The sequence below is a fragment of the Zootermopsis nevadensis genome, unplaced genomic scaffold (genome assembly GCF_977971745.1).
Source record: "Zootermopsis nevadensis isolate Lab colony 2312 unplaced genomic scaffold, Znev_1.0 Znev_ptg000012l, whole genome shotgun sequence".
Classification (NCBI taxonomy): Eukaryota; Metazoa; Arthropoda; class Insecta; order Blattodea; family Termopsidae; genus Zootermopsis; species Zootermopsis nevadensis.
Window position 1 is genome coordinate 11,714,349 of NW_028259144.1, and position 19,829 is coordinate 11,734,177.

General features: G+C 36.7%; 1 protein-coding gene across 2 annotated transcripts in view; it reads left to right on the forward strand.

The window, feature by feature from the left end:
• Nucleotides 1–19,829, forward strand: part of Dip-B (Dipeptidase B) — a 51,804-nt gene that overhangs the window by 17,727 nt on the left and 14,248 nt on the right. For both annotated transcript variants that reach the window (XM_022060947.2, XM_022060945.2), the window contains exons 5-9: nt 7,221–7,345; nt 12,863–13,038; nt 17,700–17,893; nt 18,440–18,622; nt 19,730–19,825. In XM_022060947.2, coding sequence (XP_021916639.2) covers nt 7,221–7,345; nt 12,863–13,038; nt 17,700–17,893; nt 18,440–18,622; nt 19,730–19,825 — 774 coding nt within the window. The remainder of the gene's footprint in view (nt 1–7,220; nt 7,346–12,862; nt 13,039–17,699; nt 17,894–18,439; nt 18,623–19,729; nt 19,826–19,829) is intronic.

Genomic DNA, 19,829 nt, shown 5'->3' on the forward strand with positions numbered 1-19,829 from the left:
CCCCATCTAGTGCCGAGGTCAAGAAAGAGAGGAGCTATACCTCCACTCACCCCAAACGCCTACATGGCGTATAGTGGGACAAACTTTACTTTACTTTACTTTTACAAAAGGGTTACAGTAAGTATTGTTGGTTTCTCTGCAAGTGAGATAGCCGTGCCAAGGATATACACTACAAAAAGAGGAGTTGTCCTCAACGAAAAGCATTAACACCTGGAATGAAGAACATAGCATTTGAACCTCTGGTAGATCCAAGTAAAGTTTTGCTTCCACCACTACACATCAAACTGGGGCTCATAAAAAATTTTGTGAAGGCTTTGAACGTGAACGGCCCTGCATTCACATACTTGCAGGAGAAATTCCCAAGACTTATTACAGAGAAGATTAAGGCAGGCCTTTTCATTGGTCCACAAATAAGGCAACTTTTCAAAGACAAACAGTTCAAATATATCCTTAGTGATACCGAGAAATTAGCTTGGAAAGCCTTTCGAAATGTTTCAACTGGTTTTATAGGAAATGTTAAAGCCGGAAACTACAGACAGCTTGTTGAAGATCTCATGACTTCTTATGAAAAACTGGGGTGCAACATGTAATTGAAGATGCATTTCTTGTACTCATACCTGGATTTCTTCCCACTAAACTATGGTGCCATCAGTGACAGACATGGTGAGCGCTTCCATCAAGACATCTCAACAGTGGAGCAAAGATACAAAAGCAAATGGAGTGCCGCCATGTTAGCTGATTATTCTTGGATGGTGAAAAGGGATGCTCCAGAAGCTAAATACAAGTGAAAGGCGAAAAGGCGCTATATTTGACAAAGGTATGTTCGTAGCTATATCTCACTGCCATTTAAATAAAGAATACCTTGTATAAACATAACAAACTAGTTTTTTTGGAACACAAGAGCCAATCTGCCAATTTAAGCACTATTAACCCCTGAGCATGCAAATTTAAAAACCACTTTTCTGCTAGTCCTGCGCAGATATTTTTTAAATGTCCATTTAAATTTTACTGTAAAATACTTTTTTTTTCATAACTTTTGAACTATATGAGATATAATTATGAATTTTTCACTGAAATCCTCTTAAAAGATGGTTTTATAATCTAACATTACCTTACCTTACCTTACATTACATTACCCTACCTTACCTTACATTACCCTACCTTACATTACATTACATTACCCTACCTTACCTTACCTTACATTACATTACCGTACCTTACATTACCTTACCTTACATTACATTACCTTACATTACATTACCTTACCTTACATTACATTACCCTACCTTACATTACCTTACCTTACCTTACCTTACCTTACATTACCTTACATTACATTACATTACCCTACCTTACATTACATTACATTATACCTTACATTACCTTACCTTACCTTACCTTACATTACATTTCATTACATTACCTTACATTACATTACTTTACCTTACCTTACATTACATTACTTTACATTACCTTCAGCTACCACAGACCCATCTTAAGCGTAACTAATTCAAATTAAATAAGCAATGTGTTAATCAAACTTATCTCAATTGTAAAGCATATATAAAGGAAATATTTAGAATAAAGCCAATATATAAACTTCCTTTCTGTATAGACGTATTTACGTCAAAGTCTCCGGAACCGTGGTTCCACTATCACTTTTTTGTGGAACAGACCGATACATGACCATTGCGTTATGTATCGCTACATTGAGTAATCTCTTGAACAATGTCATGTACCATTTTGTCCCTCTCTTTCATTCCAGCAAGTATGGCTGGGGCATCTGATCTTTCAGATCAACTCCCAGCATGTGTTTATTGTAGTCACGAACTACCAGAGGCTTTATCTCTTCTCGGTTGGCTTTGTTTACAGTCACGCATATCATCTTTGTGGTATGTTGATATCATGGTGACTCTCTTCTTGTCTTGCCACGCGAGAACTGACACATTGCCAGAGTGTTGACCACAGTGCTCTCCTTTCTTCAATTTCTTATCTTTCACTGCAGGAGGGACATTCTTCCTGTTAGCACGTAAAGTCCCAACACAGTCTGTTTTTTTGGACTTTATGAAATGTGCCAAATCAGGTGAATTATAGAAATTGTCCATCCACACTGTGTGTCCACGACCAAGAAGAGGTTCTAACAGTGTGACTACAATTGCTGCAGTTTAGCTTGTTTCTGCAGTCAAACTGATTCGCCAGTTCCATGCCTTTTCCAGTATACACGAGAAAAGACCACACATAGCCAGAACTAGACTCGCATAGTTCAAACTTTTTTTTGCCAAATTTAGCAGCCTTGAGGGGTATGTATTGTTTGAAAGACAAACGACCTTTCCATAGAGTCAAGGACTCGTCTATCGAAATGTTCTGGGATGGAAGATACAAATTTTGAAACTTGTTATTTAGGTGCTGAATGACTGGATAAATTTTGAAAAGTTTAGGAGGTCCTTGATATTCATTTTCCTTATTATTATCTGCAAAATGCATAAATTTGTTTATTAGCTCTAGTCTTTCCAGAGGTAAAGTTTCAGGAAAAAATGGAGTGAACAGCAGCCGGTTCTTTGAATAGTCAGATCTAAGTGTAGGCTTTTGAACAATGCCCATCACCATAAATACAGCCAAAACCACGTAAATTTCGCCCACTGTAACATCTTGCCACTTCCTAATCCTAGAGTGAAATGTGAGAGGATGGGCACTTTTTGATATTTCTTGCTGAGCATATCTGTTGGTTTCAACAACAATGTGCTGTACAAGAGCTATATCAAAAAAAATTTCGAAAAAACCCATGACATCTAGTTCAGCAGTGTCGGACTGGGGACCACATATATTACAAAATGCTTCCCGTGAAGGAGTAAATGAATCTATATCTTTCCACACAAACTTGCTGGAAACTGCCTCTACGATTTGTTTCTGTATTTGGCCGCCACCATTGTCACTTTCTGTATCACTAATAACGTCATCTCCGGGTGTCACCAACTGTGCGTAATCAATTTCTAACACACGATCTTCATCAGAACTGTATTCACTGAGAGAGTCATCTGCTAGAAATTCTTCTACTTGGGCCTCTGTCAAGGCACAACTTGCTGAAGGCCACTCCATTGTAAGTATGAGGCCAGGCTTTTATTTTTAGACTCCCAGGTACTTGCTGGAGGGAAAGGCAACAGGGTTGCCACATCTTCTTACAGAGGATTTTTCTCACAACAGACCAGTGTAAACCTCATCGCGCTGGAGTTAATCGTTCCATACTTATGGGCTGTTAAATTTAGGCTTACAACCTGGCGTAATACTACTGACATACACAGCCAGGGATTTAAATGTCCTGCATAACTTTACTGAGTCGCACGCTCAGGGGTTAACATTTTGAGTACCCCAAAATTTATAAGGTAAACTTACTTTCATGCCCATAACAAGAAATGACCCAAAAATTTGTTGGACAATGTTATTTATTATGTTGCCCTCAAATTTACATCACTTTTCCAGATGTGACTTCAATCCACTGTTTCCTTTCTACCACCATCCCACAGTATGGGTTCATTAATGCCACCAAGTCATACTTCGGTCTAGGTGCATCACTGAGGGTCCTTCTGTGTTTTAAATTACCATTGCAAAGAATTTTATAAATTGCTTCTGTCAAGTTTTAATACCCGCTTCCCAAGAATCGGATATAAGGTGAACCTTATATTGAGAATTTGGTGTTTCCCTTCTATCAGCCATATGTAAATGTTGCCAGCCATTCTGTCATTATGATAATCTTTCTCAGTTTTTATCATTAATTACCATGATGCTAGTTAATGCAGAATCATTACATAGCAAGACAGTTTAAAAGTGTGTTACATTCAGTATTGGTGGTGGTGATAAATCCATCGTTCAGTGTACAGAAATTCAGCCACAACATTTTAAGGGCTGGCTCTATCTTCAGGTGATAAAACCTACTGTGCTGATCCACTAGAAGGTGCTCTATTTCAGTATACCAAATGATGGATTTAGTTTAAAAAAACAATACTGAAGTGAAGTTACTTAATTTCCAAAAATACAGACATTGTTACTTGATACACAACACATAAACATAAAAGGTTTGGAATACAAATGCACAAATTGTGTAGGTAGTGCAAAAATTCATTCTACTAGCATCACGTTTGATACAGGCAGAGATAGATAATTTGTACTTGTGACCACATAGTATCAGGTCACCCACATGCTGAGATTGTGGGTTTTGAATTTTATTCAGGGCATGGATGTTTCTATGCATGTTGTACTTTGATTTTGTAGGCCTTGTAATGGTCTGTTTCATTATCTTAGTGCTTCTTCTCTGATGATAATTTATAAAATCTCAGCAATTATCTGTGCCTGGTGAGCTGAGGCCAGAGAAATCAGATTTAATATTTTAATCCAAAACAAGGACTGTGATGCAAAATATACTACAAGATCAGACTTCCATGTGATACTTGATTTACAGTTCATGATCATCTTAATCCTTTAAAGCATTTTAAGTTATATTTAGTGTTGGCCTTGCAATGGGTGATGTGCTTTTTGTCTGAGAAGAGTTTAGAAGATCCCAGCAATTATCTGTGCCTTGGGGGGCAGAGGTCAGGGTCATCAGGTCTATACATTTAGCCAAAACAACAAAGACTGTGACTATAAGAACATACTTTCATGTGATACTTGATTCACAGTTCATGAAAAACTGTAACATATCTTCTTCCTGGTTTACTACTTCAAATTTCATTGATGATGAGCCTGTGAATGGAAAGCAGTATAGTGCAGGATGAGCATGAGACATGCCTACCTCAATTCACTGTCACACTTGTGCTACATCTTGTAACCCCTCATCAATCCCTGTACTGGTGTATGCTAATTCTATACTTGTAAGAAAACCCAACTTTTATGTGCTAGGTCATGAGGTTTTGTATTAGCCACTTATTGTCCTGCTTTTATTTTGTCAGTTTGTGATTCCTTTGTATTTCATTTATATTCTGGAATATTTTAAGCTTGGGATCAGAAATGGATAGCCAATTCTGAGTGATGTAGGGGTACCTGAAGTACATGGGAAGGCAGAGGTTTTAGGAATTTTCGGACTTGGAAATTCCCTTGTACCTGAATTACCTGCTGTTAGCCCAAGTGGGTTTTGCCACTCATTAGCCATGCCCTTTAGAATTAAGTGTGTGGGAGGAACTCCCTGAGGATTGATTGGGAAAGGGGAGGTCCTTCGAACTGAACCTTGACCCACACCAATAGGAGTTGATGTTACATTTCCTTTTGGGCAAAGCTGGGAATATTGGTTGTGGAGCCATAAGGGTGCTTACAGTATAAAAGGGGGCTATTTTGGCCCCAGAGGATTATTCAAGATTAGATTGCCAGATTGCAAGCTAGAGTATTAAGAATGGAGGTGATTGAGAAGTCAGTGTGTGGCTCTGCATTTGGGAGGATTGTGAAACTTAACAATGTATAAAACATCAAGAATTAGACTGCGTGTCTTGTGATCAGCATATGTAGATCAACGATCAGGCAGGTCATAAATAAAGTGTGTTCCATCCAAATCAATCCGAGTGTTCAATCTGGCTGTGACACCGAATGAGATAGTCGATGCATACCGACTAGCTGAACTGAGCATAGAACCCTAAGAGATCCCTAGGACCCAACAATCATTACCAACCACATTGTTGTGGAAGCTGCGATCAGCAAGGACAGAGGAGAATGGTTACAATCTATTAAAATCTCAGAGTCTGAACTGAAATCATTGCAATCTGACACTGATATTTCAGTGTCAGATTCTGAAATACTGATAATTTCCACTTCACTTCTGTTCTCATAAGTATTGCTATCACATTCCATTGTTTTTATAGATATTAACTTCTTCACAATCACAGCATGCAGATCTCACTGCAAGTATCACAGGAACTTATGACGTGCTGCAGAAGCATAAAAGTCCTGTTCACATGCAATCTAGTGTAAAAATATATAAATATGTGAGGTTTATGTAAGTAGAGTAATCTGTTTTCTACTAACACCTAAGAGTCTGATGAGTGTATTTTCTTCATCACTCAAATTAACTTGTTTTAGTAAAAAAAAGGATGGAAGAATAAATATTATCCCAAGATAACTCAGGTTGTTTGTTTGTTTATCTGTCTGTCCCTTCTTTCTCTCTCTCCCTCCCCACAAAAAAATCATCAACCTAAGATGAAGATGGCTGTCTTTTGGGTTGTTGCTTTATGTAGTCTTGCAGAAGTTTACTGACTTCAGAGGTCCTTGCTGCCTCCATCATTGCCCTGATGATTGAGGCAGCAAGGACCTCTGAAACATCGGTAAACTTCTACCAGACTACACAGTGCAACAACCCAGAAGACAGCCATCTTCAGACACATTGCCATGAAAACCTCAAATCCTATATATCAACCTAAGATACCTCAGGATAAGCAGGGAAGCAGTAAAGCCAAAACAAGGACTGTGATGTAAAACAGACTACAAGATCAAACTTCCATGTGATTCATGATCTGCAGTTCATGATCATCTTAATCCTAAATTATACTTGAATTGTGTTGGCCTTGCAATGGACTGGTGTGATTCTTGTCTAATGAGGGTTTAAAAAATTTCAGCAATCATCTGTATCTGGTGGGCAGAGGCCAGGGTCGATTTGATACCTTAAGCCAAAGTAAAAAGGACTAATATAAAATATACCAGACTTCCATGTAATTCTTTATTCACAGAATTTATTTATAGTTTTTACATGATTCTCAGAGTAAGCAGTGATTATATCTATAAACAATTTTGATGAAGTGATCTTTGTAATAGAGAATTGTGTCTTTTTGAGATAAGAAAATAATTTTTAAATGTTATTTAGACAAGCTTCACCTTCAAAATGTTAATTATTCTCTGAAGCATTGATTAAATTTGGAAATTAAGCTTTGTTTAATGGATGGTGTAATGTAGGTTTAATTTGAAAGTTGAAAAACTTTGAACTTCAAATACTAATGAATTTCATAGATGTCCCAGTGAATGTGGTTTGTCCAGTCACTGTTAAATAAGTCGTGTTATTTTACAGTTAACACGTGTTTACTGTGTTTGATTAACAATATTAAGATGTGATATTTAGCTGCTGTTAATGTCAGCAGTCTTAACTGCCCATCTTTGGTTAAAATGAGGCTGGGAATTGAAATATTAATCAGGATAGAACTTCAATAATTTTTGCTTTTTGAAAAGATTTATAATTTTCATATGTGTTGCAGAATCTCCAGTTACGTGAAGATTTGCCAGATAAGGCTCAAAAGATCAAGATGCTTGGTGTGTATAGTGCAAATTCTGACAATCTTCCAGCTATTGTTGAGTTGGCAACAGCTCTAGAAAGTGGCAGGTGAGTAAATTAACTTGTTTATACAGAGTGAGTCAGAAGTATGTTTACAAACTTCGTGTGCGTGTTCCAGGATCAAAAATAAGAAAAAATGTTCCTATGAACATGGAGTCACAAAAGTTTTATTTTCGAAATAATAACCTAAAATAATTTTCAAAGTATGCCTTTATTGCCAAGTATAAGGACAGGGATGTTTCTTTATAACAGATGCTCAAAGGTTGTTCCTCCATTCTTCACACATGCACGAGCACGACGTACACAAGACTGACGAATTCGTTCGTACACACCAGGGTTTCCTCGAATCATCTGGCATGCATTCTGCACACGTTCCCAAAGGGTCATCATCGTTTATGGGTGTTGTAAAAACGACGGACTTCATGTGACCCCACAGATAAAAGTCCAATGGAGTCAGGTCCGGTGACCTCGGTGGCCATGCTATTGGGCCACCACGCCCAATCCGTCGCTGAGCGCACTGTTCATTGGGATATCTGACGCGATGGGAAGAGTGTGCTGGGGCTCTGTCGTGCATAAACCACATTTGTCTTCTTGTATTCAATGGTACATCTTCAAGGAGACGTGGCAAGTGTCTTCTTAAGAATCCATGATATGAAGGTCCTCTTAGACGCGATGGAAGCATGTGTGGACCAATAAGCATGTCGCCAGCAATTCCTGCCCAAACGTTAATTGAAAATCTTTGCTGGAAGCTGGATGCACTGTGATATAAAGTCAATTCATTGAAACTTATTTTTGGCTATTATTTCAAAAATGAAACATTTGCGACCCCAAGTTCATAGGAACATTTTTGCTTATTTTTGATCTTGGAACATGCACACAGTTTGTAAATATTCTTCTGGCTCTCTCTGTATAGAGAGAGAGATTTCTGTTAACACAGTTTGAACCGAACTGCAAGCACAGTGCTGATGGATTTAGAACTGTGTCCCCAATACTATAAAACTTTCACTGCATTCCAATGATGGGTTCAATGTCTCCCACCCTCAGCCATAAGCTAATTCTCCAGTTAGAAGGCATTCATCTGGTCAGAAATTCAAAACAACAAAATATGTAGCTTAAATGTTCTGAAAAGCATTGAAGCTAAGTGCATTAACCTGTCCAGCTTACAGCAAAAGGATTGTCCAAGATATAAGGTATTGTGGAGATGTAAAATTATAGGTAATTTGCCAGTTCCAATTAAAAATGTCTAATATAGATGGGTGTCCGGGATGTAGGGGTATCCAACTTGAGGGGGTTTATTCTGTGTGTGTGTGCACGTGCGTGTGTGCACACGTGCATACATATACATACACATGTGCACAGTGTAGGTCTATATCACTAAAAACTAGATTCTTATTTTTAGCTTTGTTCTTAATTTTTTAATTGATACTTTCTATGACATTCTTAAAAGAATTAATTTCCTCAGATAGACGTTTTTTAATATTTTACTGCTATCACATTATAAATTTAATCATTGTCTTTTTTCGTATTATTTTATTGTCCTATTGGTTTTTGCACACATTCCTCAATTCAAGTTGGTTGGTTGGTTGGTGTTGTTTTTTATTATTATTATTATTATTATTGACCGCATATTCAGTTTTGTAAGAAATGTTACATCCTAGGTAGTTAAAATGTAAAGCTTGTTCTGTAATTCAACTTAGAATAGCTAGTTTGCAGTATATTACAGTCAAACTCTTTTTATAAGAAGCACAGTTATAACAGGATCTTGGCTATTGCAAGCAAACAGAGAAGAGTTGGTTGGAAATGATGTATTTTATAAACAACATTTCACGGTTAAAGCGATTGTGGTAGTTGAGAGCTTGACGGGTATTACGATCATATCTTTGAGCCATTATAACAAGCAGTGGCTGAACTGCTGTACAAGGGACTAAGATCTATTTTTGCTTTGCCCATTTATGACATTCTCCCCCTTATCTCTTTCCACGTCCCTGCCGATAGCAATTTCTAACCCTTTTATCAATATTTTCAATCGGCATTCATAATGTGTTTGGTTTGATTGTCATTCTCAGAATCTCATTTAGTGCGGTACGCTACTCACGATGAGCATAGTCCTTGTTCCAGTGGTGTAGCAGAAATTCCTGCAGACCCTTCATGGCTAGGGTGCTGAAGGCCTACGGGGGCTCTGTGGCATCAGGGCAAATGTATAGTGATACAAATGGTTACCCATGGTGGGGGAGGGCAGAATGATTTCACTACACCACTGCCTCGTGTAAATAGAGCATGTTCTACGCTGCGGGTGCACATGACATTGAGCTTTTTGTTTTTTCCCCAATCTTGTAATCCTCTCTTCTGTCTCTTTCCTAATGTTGTGGACTCTCAGAAGACCTAGGGAGGGAAACTACCTGCAAACTAACCAATGAAATTTTTCTTTTTTGGTGTGAAATATTCAGCTTTCAAATTTAGTCGAAATGAAGAATTCAGTGCAATTTCAAATCTTTGTGAGTGTACATGTCTTTTTAAAACTTGGGACAAACACTTGGAATTTTTAAAACAATTTTGATTCTGTGGTTTAGGTTTTGTTGTGCTGTGTTAAATTTGGTTCTTTTTTTCACCTTGAAATGGCAGGGGAGGAAAGAAAAATTTTGACAGTCAGTGAGAAAGTGGAAATTATTTGTGACATAGAGAATGGAACAAGCAATGCATCCATTTGCAAAAAGTTAAGACTGAACTCATCAATCGTGTCAGCCATTTGGAAATACTGGGAAAGCATTACTAGTGCCTTTGAAAAAACGTCATTGTGATAAAGTGTAATCATGAGCTCTGTTTATTGTTGGTTTTATCCCTTTTCTGTAAGTATATATCTGTGTGCATGTGTGATAAAAGTACTGAGTAACAGCAAAAGGAATATATAGTTATAATAACAGATATAACAAGTAACAGTTATAACAAGCACTTTTCCTCAGTCCCTTGGATCTCATTATAACTGAGTTTGATTGTCAATATTTCCTGTAACACATATCCTCTGATTCCTGAATAATAATTTGATCATAAACAAATAGCAATGTGTTAGGGAACCTGTTTCATTTAGATTGATACATGAGTTGACTTGTTACCTTTTTCTTAAAATTTCATAGTGATTAAATTGCATAAAGTTGTTGAATTAGAACACTTCTCTCTCACAAATTGTCTAAAATGTGGTAGTTTATTGTCACCCAAGTCTGTCCACATTTTATAGTTGTATAAATGCTTTCAAAGTTCCATTATTAAGTGTTAACAAATATACTTTTCTATACCATTACAAACTGGTTTGACTGATAGACAACAAATGTGTCGATTTCTGTCTTCTGGGTTGTTGCGCTGTGTAGTCTGGTCGATGTTAACCAACGTTTCAGAGGTCATACTGTCACCATCATCAGGGCGCCCTGATGACGGAGACAGTATGACCTCTGAAACGTTGGTTAATATCGACCAGACTACACAGCGCAACAACCCAGAAGACAAAAATCTTCATATTCACCATTGTGAAAACCTCAAATCTTACACAACAAATGTGTCACTTGCGCTACAATAAATACAGATTTAATTTATGTACAGTAAGTATGCATGATATGTGTTATGTAAAATATGAGTATCTTCATTGCAAAATGATATAGCCTTTTAAGAATATGCAAACTCTAGAGCAGATGACTTATCACTGATTTTTATGTTGAGTCTAGATAGATATGCTATTGTAGCTCAATACATTTGATTCTACTGTGGACACTTTTGGATGTTTCCATTGGGGCATAGAAGTAAACCTAACTTTTTTGCTACATTTGCCTAATTTCTTCTGTTAGGGATATATATTTTGTTACTTTTTCTTGGTAATATATAAATTTTTAAAGGTCTTGTCTGGCTTGCTAGGATTTATTTTCTCATTATATCATAATTATTGTTAGTCCACGTGGTATTTATCTGGCATAAGAAAGCAAAGCATTATTGTTAGGGCCTAAACCAGATTGCACAATGGTTTGTAATTGTGTAATCAGTGGTTTTACTCAGGGAGAAGGTGCAGTTTATCTTCTCCTGAAGTCAGAGAGGCCAAGAAAAAAGTGGCATATCAGGTGTGTTCAGTTGTAAGAAAGAAACTGGACATGTATACTACTGCCAACAGTTATAAACTGAAATAATAATTGCACAAATTTTATTGCTAATTCAATTTTTACCCTGACATGAAGTGTGAATTTTCAAGGCTGAATTCATATCTAACATAAATTACACTGTTCAGTGGATACAGCTGAAATTAATATGTCCTGCCATGTTACTACATGTCCAGATGTGCTTTCAGCCTACTACATTGCTTCATTGCTTATTATAGTCAGTGTTTTGCCACAGGTTATTTTAATGATGTGTAAAAGTAAAGAACGCTTGTGCATGAAGTTTTACAATGATGTCAGAAAGGCAACAACTGAAACTTGCCAATTAGTATAAATAGCATTAGAGTTACAACAATGAATTGAGCATGTGTTTTTGAGTGGTACCATCATTTTAAGGAATGATAATTATCAAGTAAAATTTATATTATTCAACCAATAATCACAATGAATGAGTGGCTGAAGTGCAATGATTCAGTGTGAAATGATAAAATATTGACTATTTGTGAAATGACTGAAGAGGTAGGATTTTCTCACAGCTCATGTTAACCTGTTTTAACCAGAGTTGGGAATAAGGCATGTCTTAGCCAAGTTTGTTCACAACTGCTGTCACAAGAGAAGACAGGAAACTTATTGTCTGTGCTGGCATTCGAGCAGTAGGATTAATAGTAGCAAAATGGAGAACATTACAGATATTACAAGGTTGAATACTTTATGAAAGTCTTTTAATATACAGAGGGGCCCAAAAAAATGTATACACACTTTAATAGATGTTATCTATGGACTTTTTTCGAAGTTGAATCGAGTTACGGTAGCAATGTGTAGTATGATGTTCCCTCAAAAGATGTCGTTAATCACATTAATGCTAGAGTCACCATGCGACCGACAAGACAGTCAAGAAATTGAAATTTCATGCGCAGCAATCTCAGTGGACACTTTGGCCAACGTTGCTGAAGCAGTAGTTCGCCGAAATCAGAAGTGTGTGGACACTAATGGTGACCACTTTGAGCACCTGTTATAATTGTAGAAGTCAAACATGACTTATAGTCATCCCTTGATGTCTGTATAAATTTAGTATTAAATCTTTTATAAAGGTTTTTGTTTTGTTGAAGTGTGTATACATTTTTTTGGGCCCCTCTGTATTATATAATGACAATTTTCCATCATCCAGATTTGCAGCTTTGTGTAAAATAGTAGGGCAATTTATCTGGTATGTATCAAATTTAAGTATATTATTAACAACTTTAGAAGGAATGATATTTCTGTTATAATGTAACACAGTGGAAATTATTCCTACATATAGACAAGCAGAGATATTCAACAGTTTTCTTGACACCTTAAACATGAAAAATTAAACTAAAAATATTGTGTATGTGAACAGTTTGAATTATAATATAGTATTTAAAATACTGGATTGGTTTCTGTATTTTTCCAGGTCTGTTGCTCGTGATATTGGTGGATCTGATCCAGAGAGAATGGCTCCTCCTAATGTTGAGAAGTATATTCGTAATGTGTTTCAGAACACAGATATAAAGATGGAAGTGATCAGTGATCCAGCAGTTCTAAGTCAGGAATATCCTCTGTTTGTAGCTGTTGATAGGGCTGCAAGTCGTGAGTACAGTTTGTTATGCTATGACAACTGAAACTATTGATGAAGTAAAGCAAAGTATTCTTTTTCACCCTTATTTTCAGTATTTATGTATACAGTAGCATTGAAGAATGATAAGAAAAAGTTTATAAACATATTGTTATTATTAATGTACAGTTGAATTGCCAGGAATTATGCAAGAAATTGCAATGTAGCTTATGCCTTAAAATTCCAACATTGAAACAAAGCCAGTGACTTTCCAACAACACAGACATGATAAGAATAAAAATAATGATAATCAGGTATTAAGTAGAATATGTCAATAAATGTAATTATGTGGGATATTGGACATATTTGAAAAATTAGAATGTAGAGAATAAATTAATTAAATTGTGGAGAATATATTTAATTCCTTACATTTAAGGTTCCCCAGGGGGATGGGTTTTGTTTATTTTCCTGCATAGAACCTTAAATGGGGGATTTCGCTGTATTTAACTTTGCTTGCCATCTGTGGCATAATCAAAGTAGACTATCCATACCATATGACATCTTTGTTGATATTGTGTGCCAAAGGCATAAATTTCACTGAGCTTCAATGAACAGACAATTTTTATCTCTTCATGTTCGTATTTGAATTGCCTGCAGCTCAGACCCTAGGCAGTATTTAAATTGTTCTCTGGAGGAATTTTCCAAATGAAATGCATTCCTGTAAGTTTTCCTGGTGGGAGATTGATGAATGGCTGTCTGGGTCAAGCAGGACTTGGGATTAGTGGTCTGTGAGTAAGGATGAGACATTTCACCAAATCCAATCTGCATGTAAGGTTGAGTGTGTTTAATTTTGTATTCTACATGGCAAATACATTGTGAACTGCTGAATTCAACAGTCTTTTGCACATTCTGCCCTTTTTCTTTCAAGGCGGCATGGTTGAATCATTTGATATTTCATCTGAAGCTTTCATGGTGACTAAGTATATACATTTGATATTTCTTAACTCCTCCCATGGGTTTCTTGTACTCTGTTATTCATTTAAGTTTTGTAAGTTTATTTCCTCTAAAGTTTAGTTACCATAGCATTGACATGGATGTTTGAAATAAAGGAAACATCTCTTTTATCTGTCCATTTCATAACTTACACCATTGCAGTGCAAAGCTATTGCTTTACCCTTTTTCAGCCTTTTGTTTCTTTACTGAGGCAGGAACATTTTTCCTGTTCAATTGCAGAGTTCCTGCCACATTGACATTGTTGTCTTTCAGTAGTACACGTATGGATGCGAAGTTTTCCGTCCATAATACAGTCAAACCTCGATTCACGAACTTAATTCGTTCCTGAAGGTCGTTCGTAAACCGAAACTATTTTCCCCATAGGAATTAATGTAAAATGGATTAATCCATTCCTGGACCCCAGATGATTGCTTATTTAAAATTTTACAACAGTACTTTGTGCACAAGTTCTTAACACAAAATCAGTGTAAACCATTAAATCTATCACAAAAAGATAAACACAACACTAAGCAGATGAAATACAGACGAAAACTTAATTTAGTTTTACCGTACCTGTATGGAGGAGAGTTGACGGCGTAAGTGGAAGGTGGTGAGGAAGAGAAATGTTATTGTTTGGAAGGGGATTCTTTTTCCTCTGCTAGTTTTGAAAACATCAGTATCAGCACTTGTACCAGGATATTTTTTTACCAGGTCATCATGCAGTCGCCTTGCTTTTTCACAAATCATACCCTCAGAAACACTGTAGCCAGCTAACATATTGTTGTTTATCCAAATTAGCAGCAATTTCTCCACTTCTCCAATCGTCTGTGATCTTTGTTTAGTAATGACTGTCATTCCTCTTGCAACATCGCCTTTCTTGATTGTCTCTCTATTTTTAAGAATAGTACAGATCGTTGATTTTGCCATCCCAAACTGAGTAGCAAGATCAGAGACACGAACACCATTTTCATGTTTGGCTATGATTTCTTTCTTAACATCTATCATGATATTGGTATTTTTTCTTTTCACTTCGCTGCTATCATTGTCTTTCTTTGGCCCCATGCTGGATCATTCTTCTACGAATACTGCTGATGCTGATACTCCCAGCTTATCGCTCCACGATGTTGACGGCTTGCGTGTTCGTAACTCAAGACACAGTACGTCATCCGAGACGCTTTTTGCTCGGAAAATTTGTTCGTAAACTGAATTGTTCGTGATCTGAGGCGTTCGTGAACCGAGGTTTGACTGTATATTGTTTTTGTTCACGATGGGCTCAGAAAGCTTCACTGTGATTTTAGAACTTTTGAGCTGGTCTGGCACATCAGTACCTGGTGTGACTTCAGTACTATCACCAGTGTATACAATGAAATGCCACAGATACCCATTGGAAGACTCACAAAGGCCAAAAGTCTTTATTCCAGACTTGGTTGTCTCATTCCCAACAACCTTTCCACAGTGTGAGGGATTCATCGACACTGATGTTTTCAGATGATTAAAAGGCAGACTGAAAATTTTGGTTCATGATTTACAGAATAGGTTGAATTCTGAAAAATTTTGTGGGGCCAGTATAAGTGACTATTGTCAATGAAATGAAAACATTTCTAAATAAGCTCAAAATTGGTTTTGTGACATTGATTGCAGAAAAATGGGAGATTCTAGAAAAGCATCCCTTCTGAAGTAGCTCTAGTGTAGGCTTCTGCACTGTACCCATAAACATCTTGAGGCCAAGGGCAACATAAACTTCATCCTATCACAGGCTGCTAGTTCCTAATGCACAACCTTGGCTTCAGAGTGCAGCCTTTTATGAATTTTTCTGCATATCTATTTGTCTCCTGTACAATTAGGGTATTTGTTTCTTTTTCTAGAAAACAAAAAATTTTCTGAAACATTATAAAAATGTTTTTGTGAACCCTGTTTCCCTGAGAGAGGTATTTTCTGTGCTTCATATACTGGATTTATATTACATCACACCCATCTAGTATCACTGTTAGGAACTGTCACTATAACAGGTTTAGTATTGTTTTCCTCTTCTTTCTGCTTTTAGCACTCATTGTCATTAATGCCATTTAACAAATCAGTAATTTTGTCACTTGTGAAATAATTATATTGCAAAAGCTTAGTCATTGTACTTCCCCTTCAAAACTAAATGTTTGGTGCATATCGGAACATATCAGTATTGAATTAGTTTTCGTGGTAGATGTTAGATAAGATTAAGGCATGTTAACAAACTTTTTCCATTAGCACTCAACAGAGCGCTCTGGGCACTGGTTTCTTTATGCACTAAATGGTATACACATCTGTATGTCAACCACCAGTGCATATGGTTAATAGTTAATGCACACTTTTACATTTAATGAGCTCAAGGAATTAAGTTTCTTGGCAAAGTTTGAAGGTTTCAGATGATGTTTTTCTCTCATGTTACATTATGTGAAATTTTCTATAACAATTGCAAGATTGGTTTTACAGTTTATTTTGAAGAAGTGTCACACACAAAAGATGTGGTAATACAAAAACTGTTATCTGCAAAATGATGGTCATAATATTAGAAAGCCTACAGTGAGATGCCAGAAGACAAATGGAATTTCTCCAAGTATATGAACATCAAAATACTATTGCTATTACTACTATTATGCCTACTACTGCTGCTACTGCTAATCCTATTACTATATTACAAAAATAAAATCACCCTAACATATCCTTATCTCAAAGACAAATGTAACTTCACAGGCAGAAACTCTGCAGACATAATTTTACTTTTATATTGATGTTGGTATTCTGGGTAGTAATGCTGCAAGAACAACTGTATGGATTTTTAATATCTAAAAAAATGATTAATTCTAAGTCAAACCAATACAGCCACTCAGTGATAGGAGCTTTGCTCCTAGGCAGGCACTTGACTCTCTCTCTCCTCAGAGAGTTTATGGCATATAACTGTCGATAACTAGAAGCTGCCGCTAATGCTGAATATTTTTATATTGAGCAGAATGATTTATTTATTTATTTACAGTATTAATATATGGAGAACACTTTATATTTTAATTTAACTCTAGCCTCAAGAAGGTGATAGTTGTTTAAATCCAGAATTATGATGGACTTGAATGTTATGCGTGCGACAATGTTCAAAGTTTGTTGCAGAATACCAAACTGACATGCTGCTGGAAGCATCATGTCCCTGGTTTGAAACATTCAAACCAGTGACGTAGTCGCTTACATTCAACTCTTGCATCTAATTGGCTCTTTTAAATTTCCTCACTCATAGTCCTTAAAATGCATGTTCCAATAACATTTGTCTGCTGAGTGACAATGAACCATATTGTCCAAACTGACTTTTGGCATACTGAAGCCATAAATGTCAAAGTGTGACACATGAGGCTACACCCAATTCATGGTAACTTATTACCCATTAGTGTCAAAATCAAGACTTTCGGGCACAGAAGGTTGTTGCACATCTGTGTCTTGAGCACTTAGGTAGATGCCATGAAATGGAAGTATCCATCCTACCACAATACTCCAAACACCACACAAAGTTACAATTTTGAAAAGGAAACTAAAATAAATTTATATTAATAAATAATAATAAATTAAATCTATATCAGCAGAAGATATAATTTGGACCACTACACCAATTGTCTCAGATCAGTTGTCCTCCATCCAAAAATCTTAATAGGTTGAACACTGCTTTTTATGTTTATTCTTATTTCAGGTATTGACCGACATCGTGGGCGAATTGTGTACTTGACATATGAACCCACCTCAGGCCAAGTGGATAAAACATTTTTCCTGGTTGGTAAGGGTGTGACCTATGACACAGGAGGAGCAGACATTAAGGCAGGAGGAAACATGGCAGGCATGTCAAGAGACAAGTGTGGTGCTGCAGCAGTGGCTGGGTTTATGCAGGTATGTTAATAAGTTTTCACGTATCAGCATTGTATAACCTGTCAGCCATCAGTTACATGGTTTTTGTTTCTGACAGGCAAATGCTGGGATAATACCTTAAAATAAGCCACAACCGCTTCTATTTACTTCCCACTTTGATATTCACAGCCCCTATTCAATGCTGAAATCTGTGCAGCTGAGAAATTGTTAAATTGACTGATCAGTCAGGATTGTGGTTATTCATTAATATTTTCCGTACATTATAGTTAAGTGGTTAGCACCACTTCTTTGTATTTGGGAGACCTTGAATTCAATTTTTTTACCCAAAGACCAGCTATCCTGACAGGGTTTTATGATTCTCTTCAGTTTATCCTTGCAAATACAGTGTTATTACCTTGAAATAAACTGTAGCTACTTGCTTCCAAATCCTTCTCCAGGGACTTAACAGTAGTTGTGATATGTGTAGTATGTTTTTTCATAAATGTTTAATATCCATTCATCTGGAATAAATGGATTATATTTTCAGCTTATCCTGTGGCTCCATTTATCACTGACATATTTTTCTAGGTGTTGTCAGTACTAAGGCCACGTGGTATAAAAGTGGTAGGAGCAATGCCACTTGTGCGAAATAGTGTGGGTATGGATTCTTATGTAGCTGATGAGGTCGTCGTCTCACGTAAGAAATTGAGAGTGCGGATTTGTAACACAGATGCTGAGGGCAGGATGATTATGGGTGATGTACTATGTAAGGTAAAGTACATATTCTTTAAATGTTACATCCAAGTTTGATAAATCATTGGCACCAACAAATATTGCCTGCACTGGTAGTTGTAGATTCTGTTCATGTTAACTTTTGGATCCATTTCAGTAGTTCACCAAATCATAATTTTTGTGTTGGATGAAATTTTTGCTACTGCTCTGTTTCCACCTTAGGTACTAAAATTATCTTTTTACAAAGAGAAGGATTGTTACAAGGAAACACTATATTGTATTTTGTTTTCAGTACCATTTTTTACTGAATATATCCATCTTTAGCTTTTATGGATTAGGCCCTCTGAAATTATGAATCCTTCTAGACACTTGGTGAACTCCTTGGATGGGGAACTGGTCCATCACAAGGTGTCATTGTTTGCCTACACAGGATATCACAGTGCAGAAAATACAAGCAAAACATCTGTTCCTCATGTGAGATTCATATTCACATTTCCGGTGTTCAAATAGTCAGAGACCGCAGAAACCTCAGCTCATATGGTCATTATGATCAGCATTGAATGTTTTCTTTCATGAAATACATAAAAGTGAGATTTAAATGGTAGAGACTAAATTGAAGAATAACTGTCTTAATCAGTGTTGTGGGTACATACAGTGTAATTTTCATATGCTTTTTGTAAATTGTATGAATTAAAGAATAGAAGGCATAACTTTTGGCTGATCATCGTACTTTGTAATAGAATGTTACTTTATGTTGCATACAAAGATGTAAATGAAATGTGGTTATAAGAAACATTTGACTTACATTTTATTATTCTTTTTACTTTTTGTTATTCTGGGGTTGCTCAGTCAGCATAGTGACTGGCTACAGACTGGATGACTGGTGTTCAATTCCAGCAGGGACAGAGGATTTGTTCTCTAGCCTCTGCATGCAGACTGGCTCTGGGGCCCACCCAGCCTTCTATCGAATGGGTACTGGGGTCCTTTCCTAAGGGTAAAATGTGGCTGGGATGTAATGCTCACCACTCACCCCCATCTAGTGCTGAAGTTAAGAATTAATAGGAGCTATACCACCTCTCCCCCCAAGTGCCTACATGGCATATAGTGGGACAGCTTTATTTTACACTTTACTTGATGTTATTACAGATGAGAGAACTTGCAGAGAAAGCGGTTAATCCACATTTGGTGACAATTGCAACATTAACTGGACATGCTGTGCTTACTGTGGGAACAGGATATTCAGTGA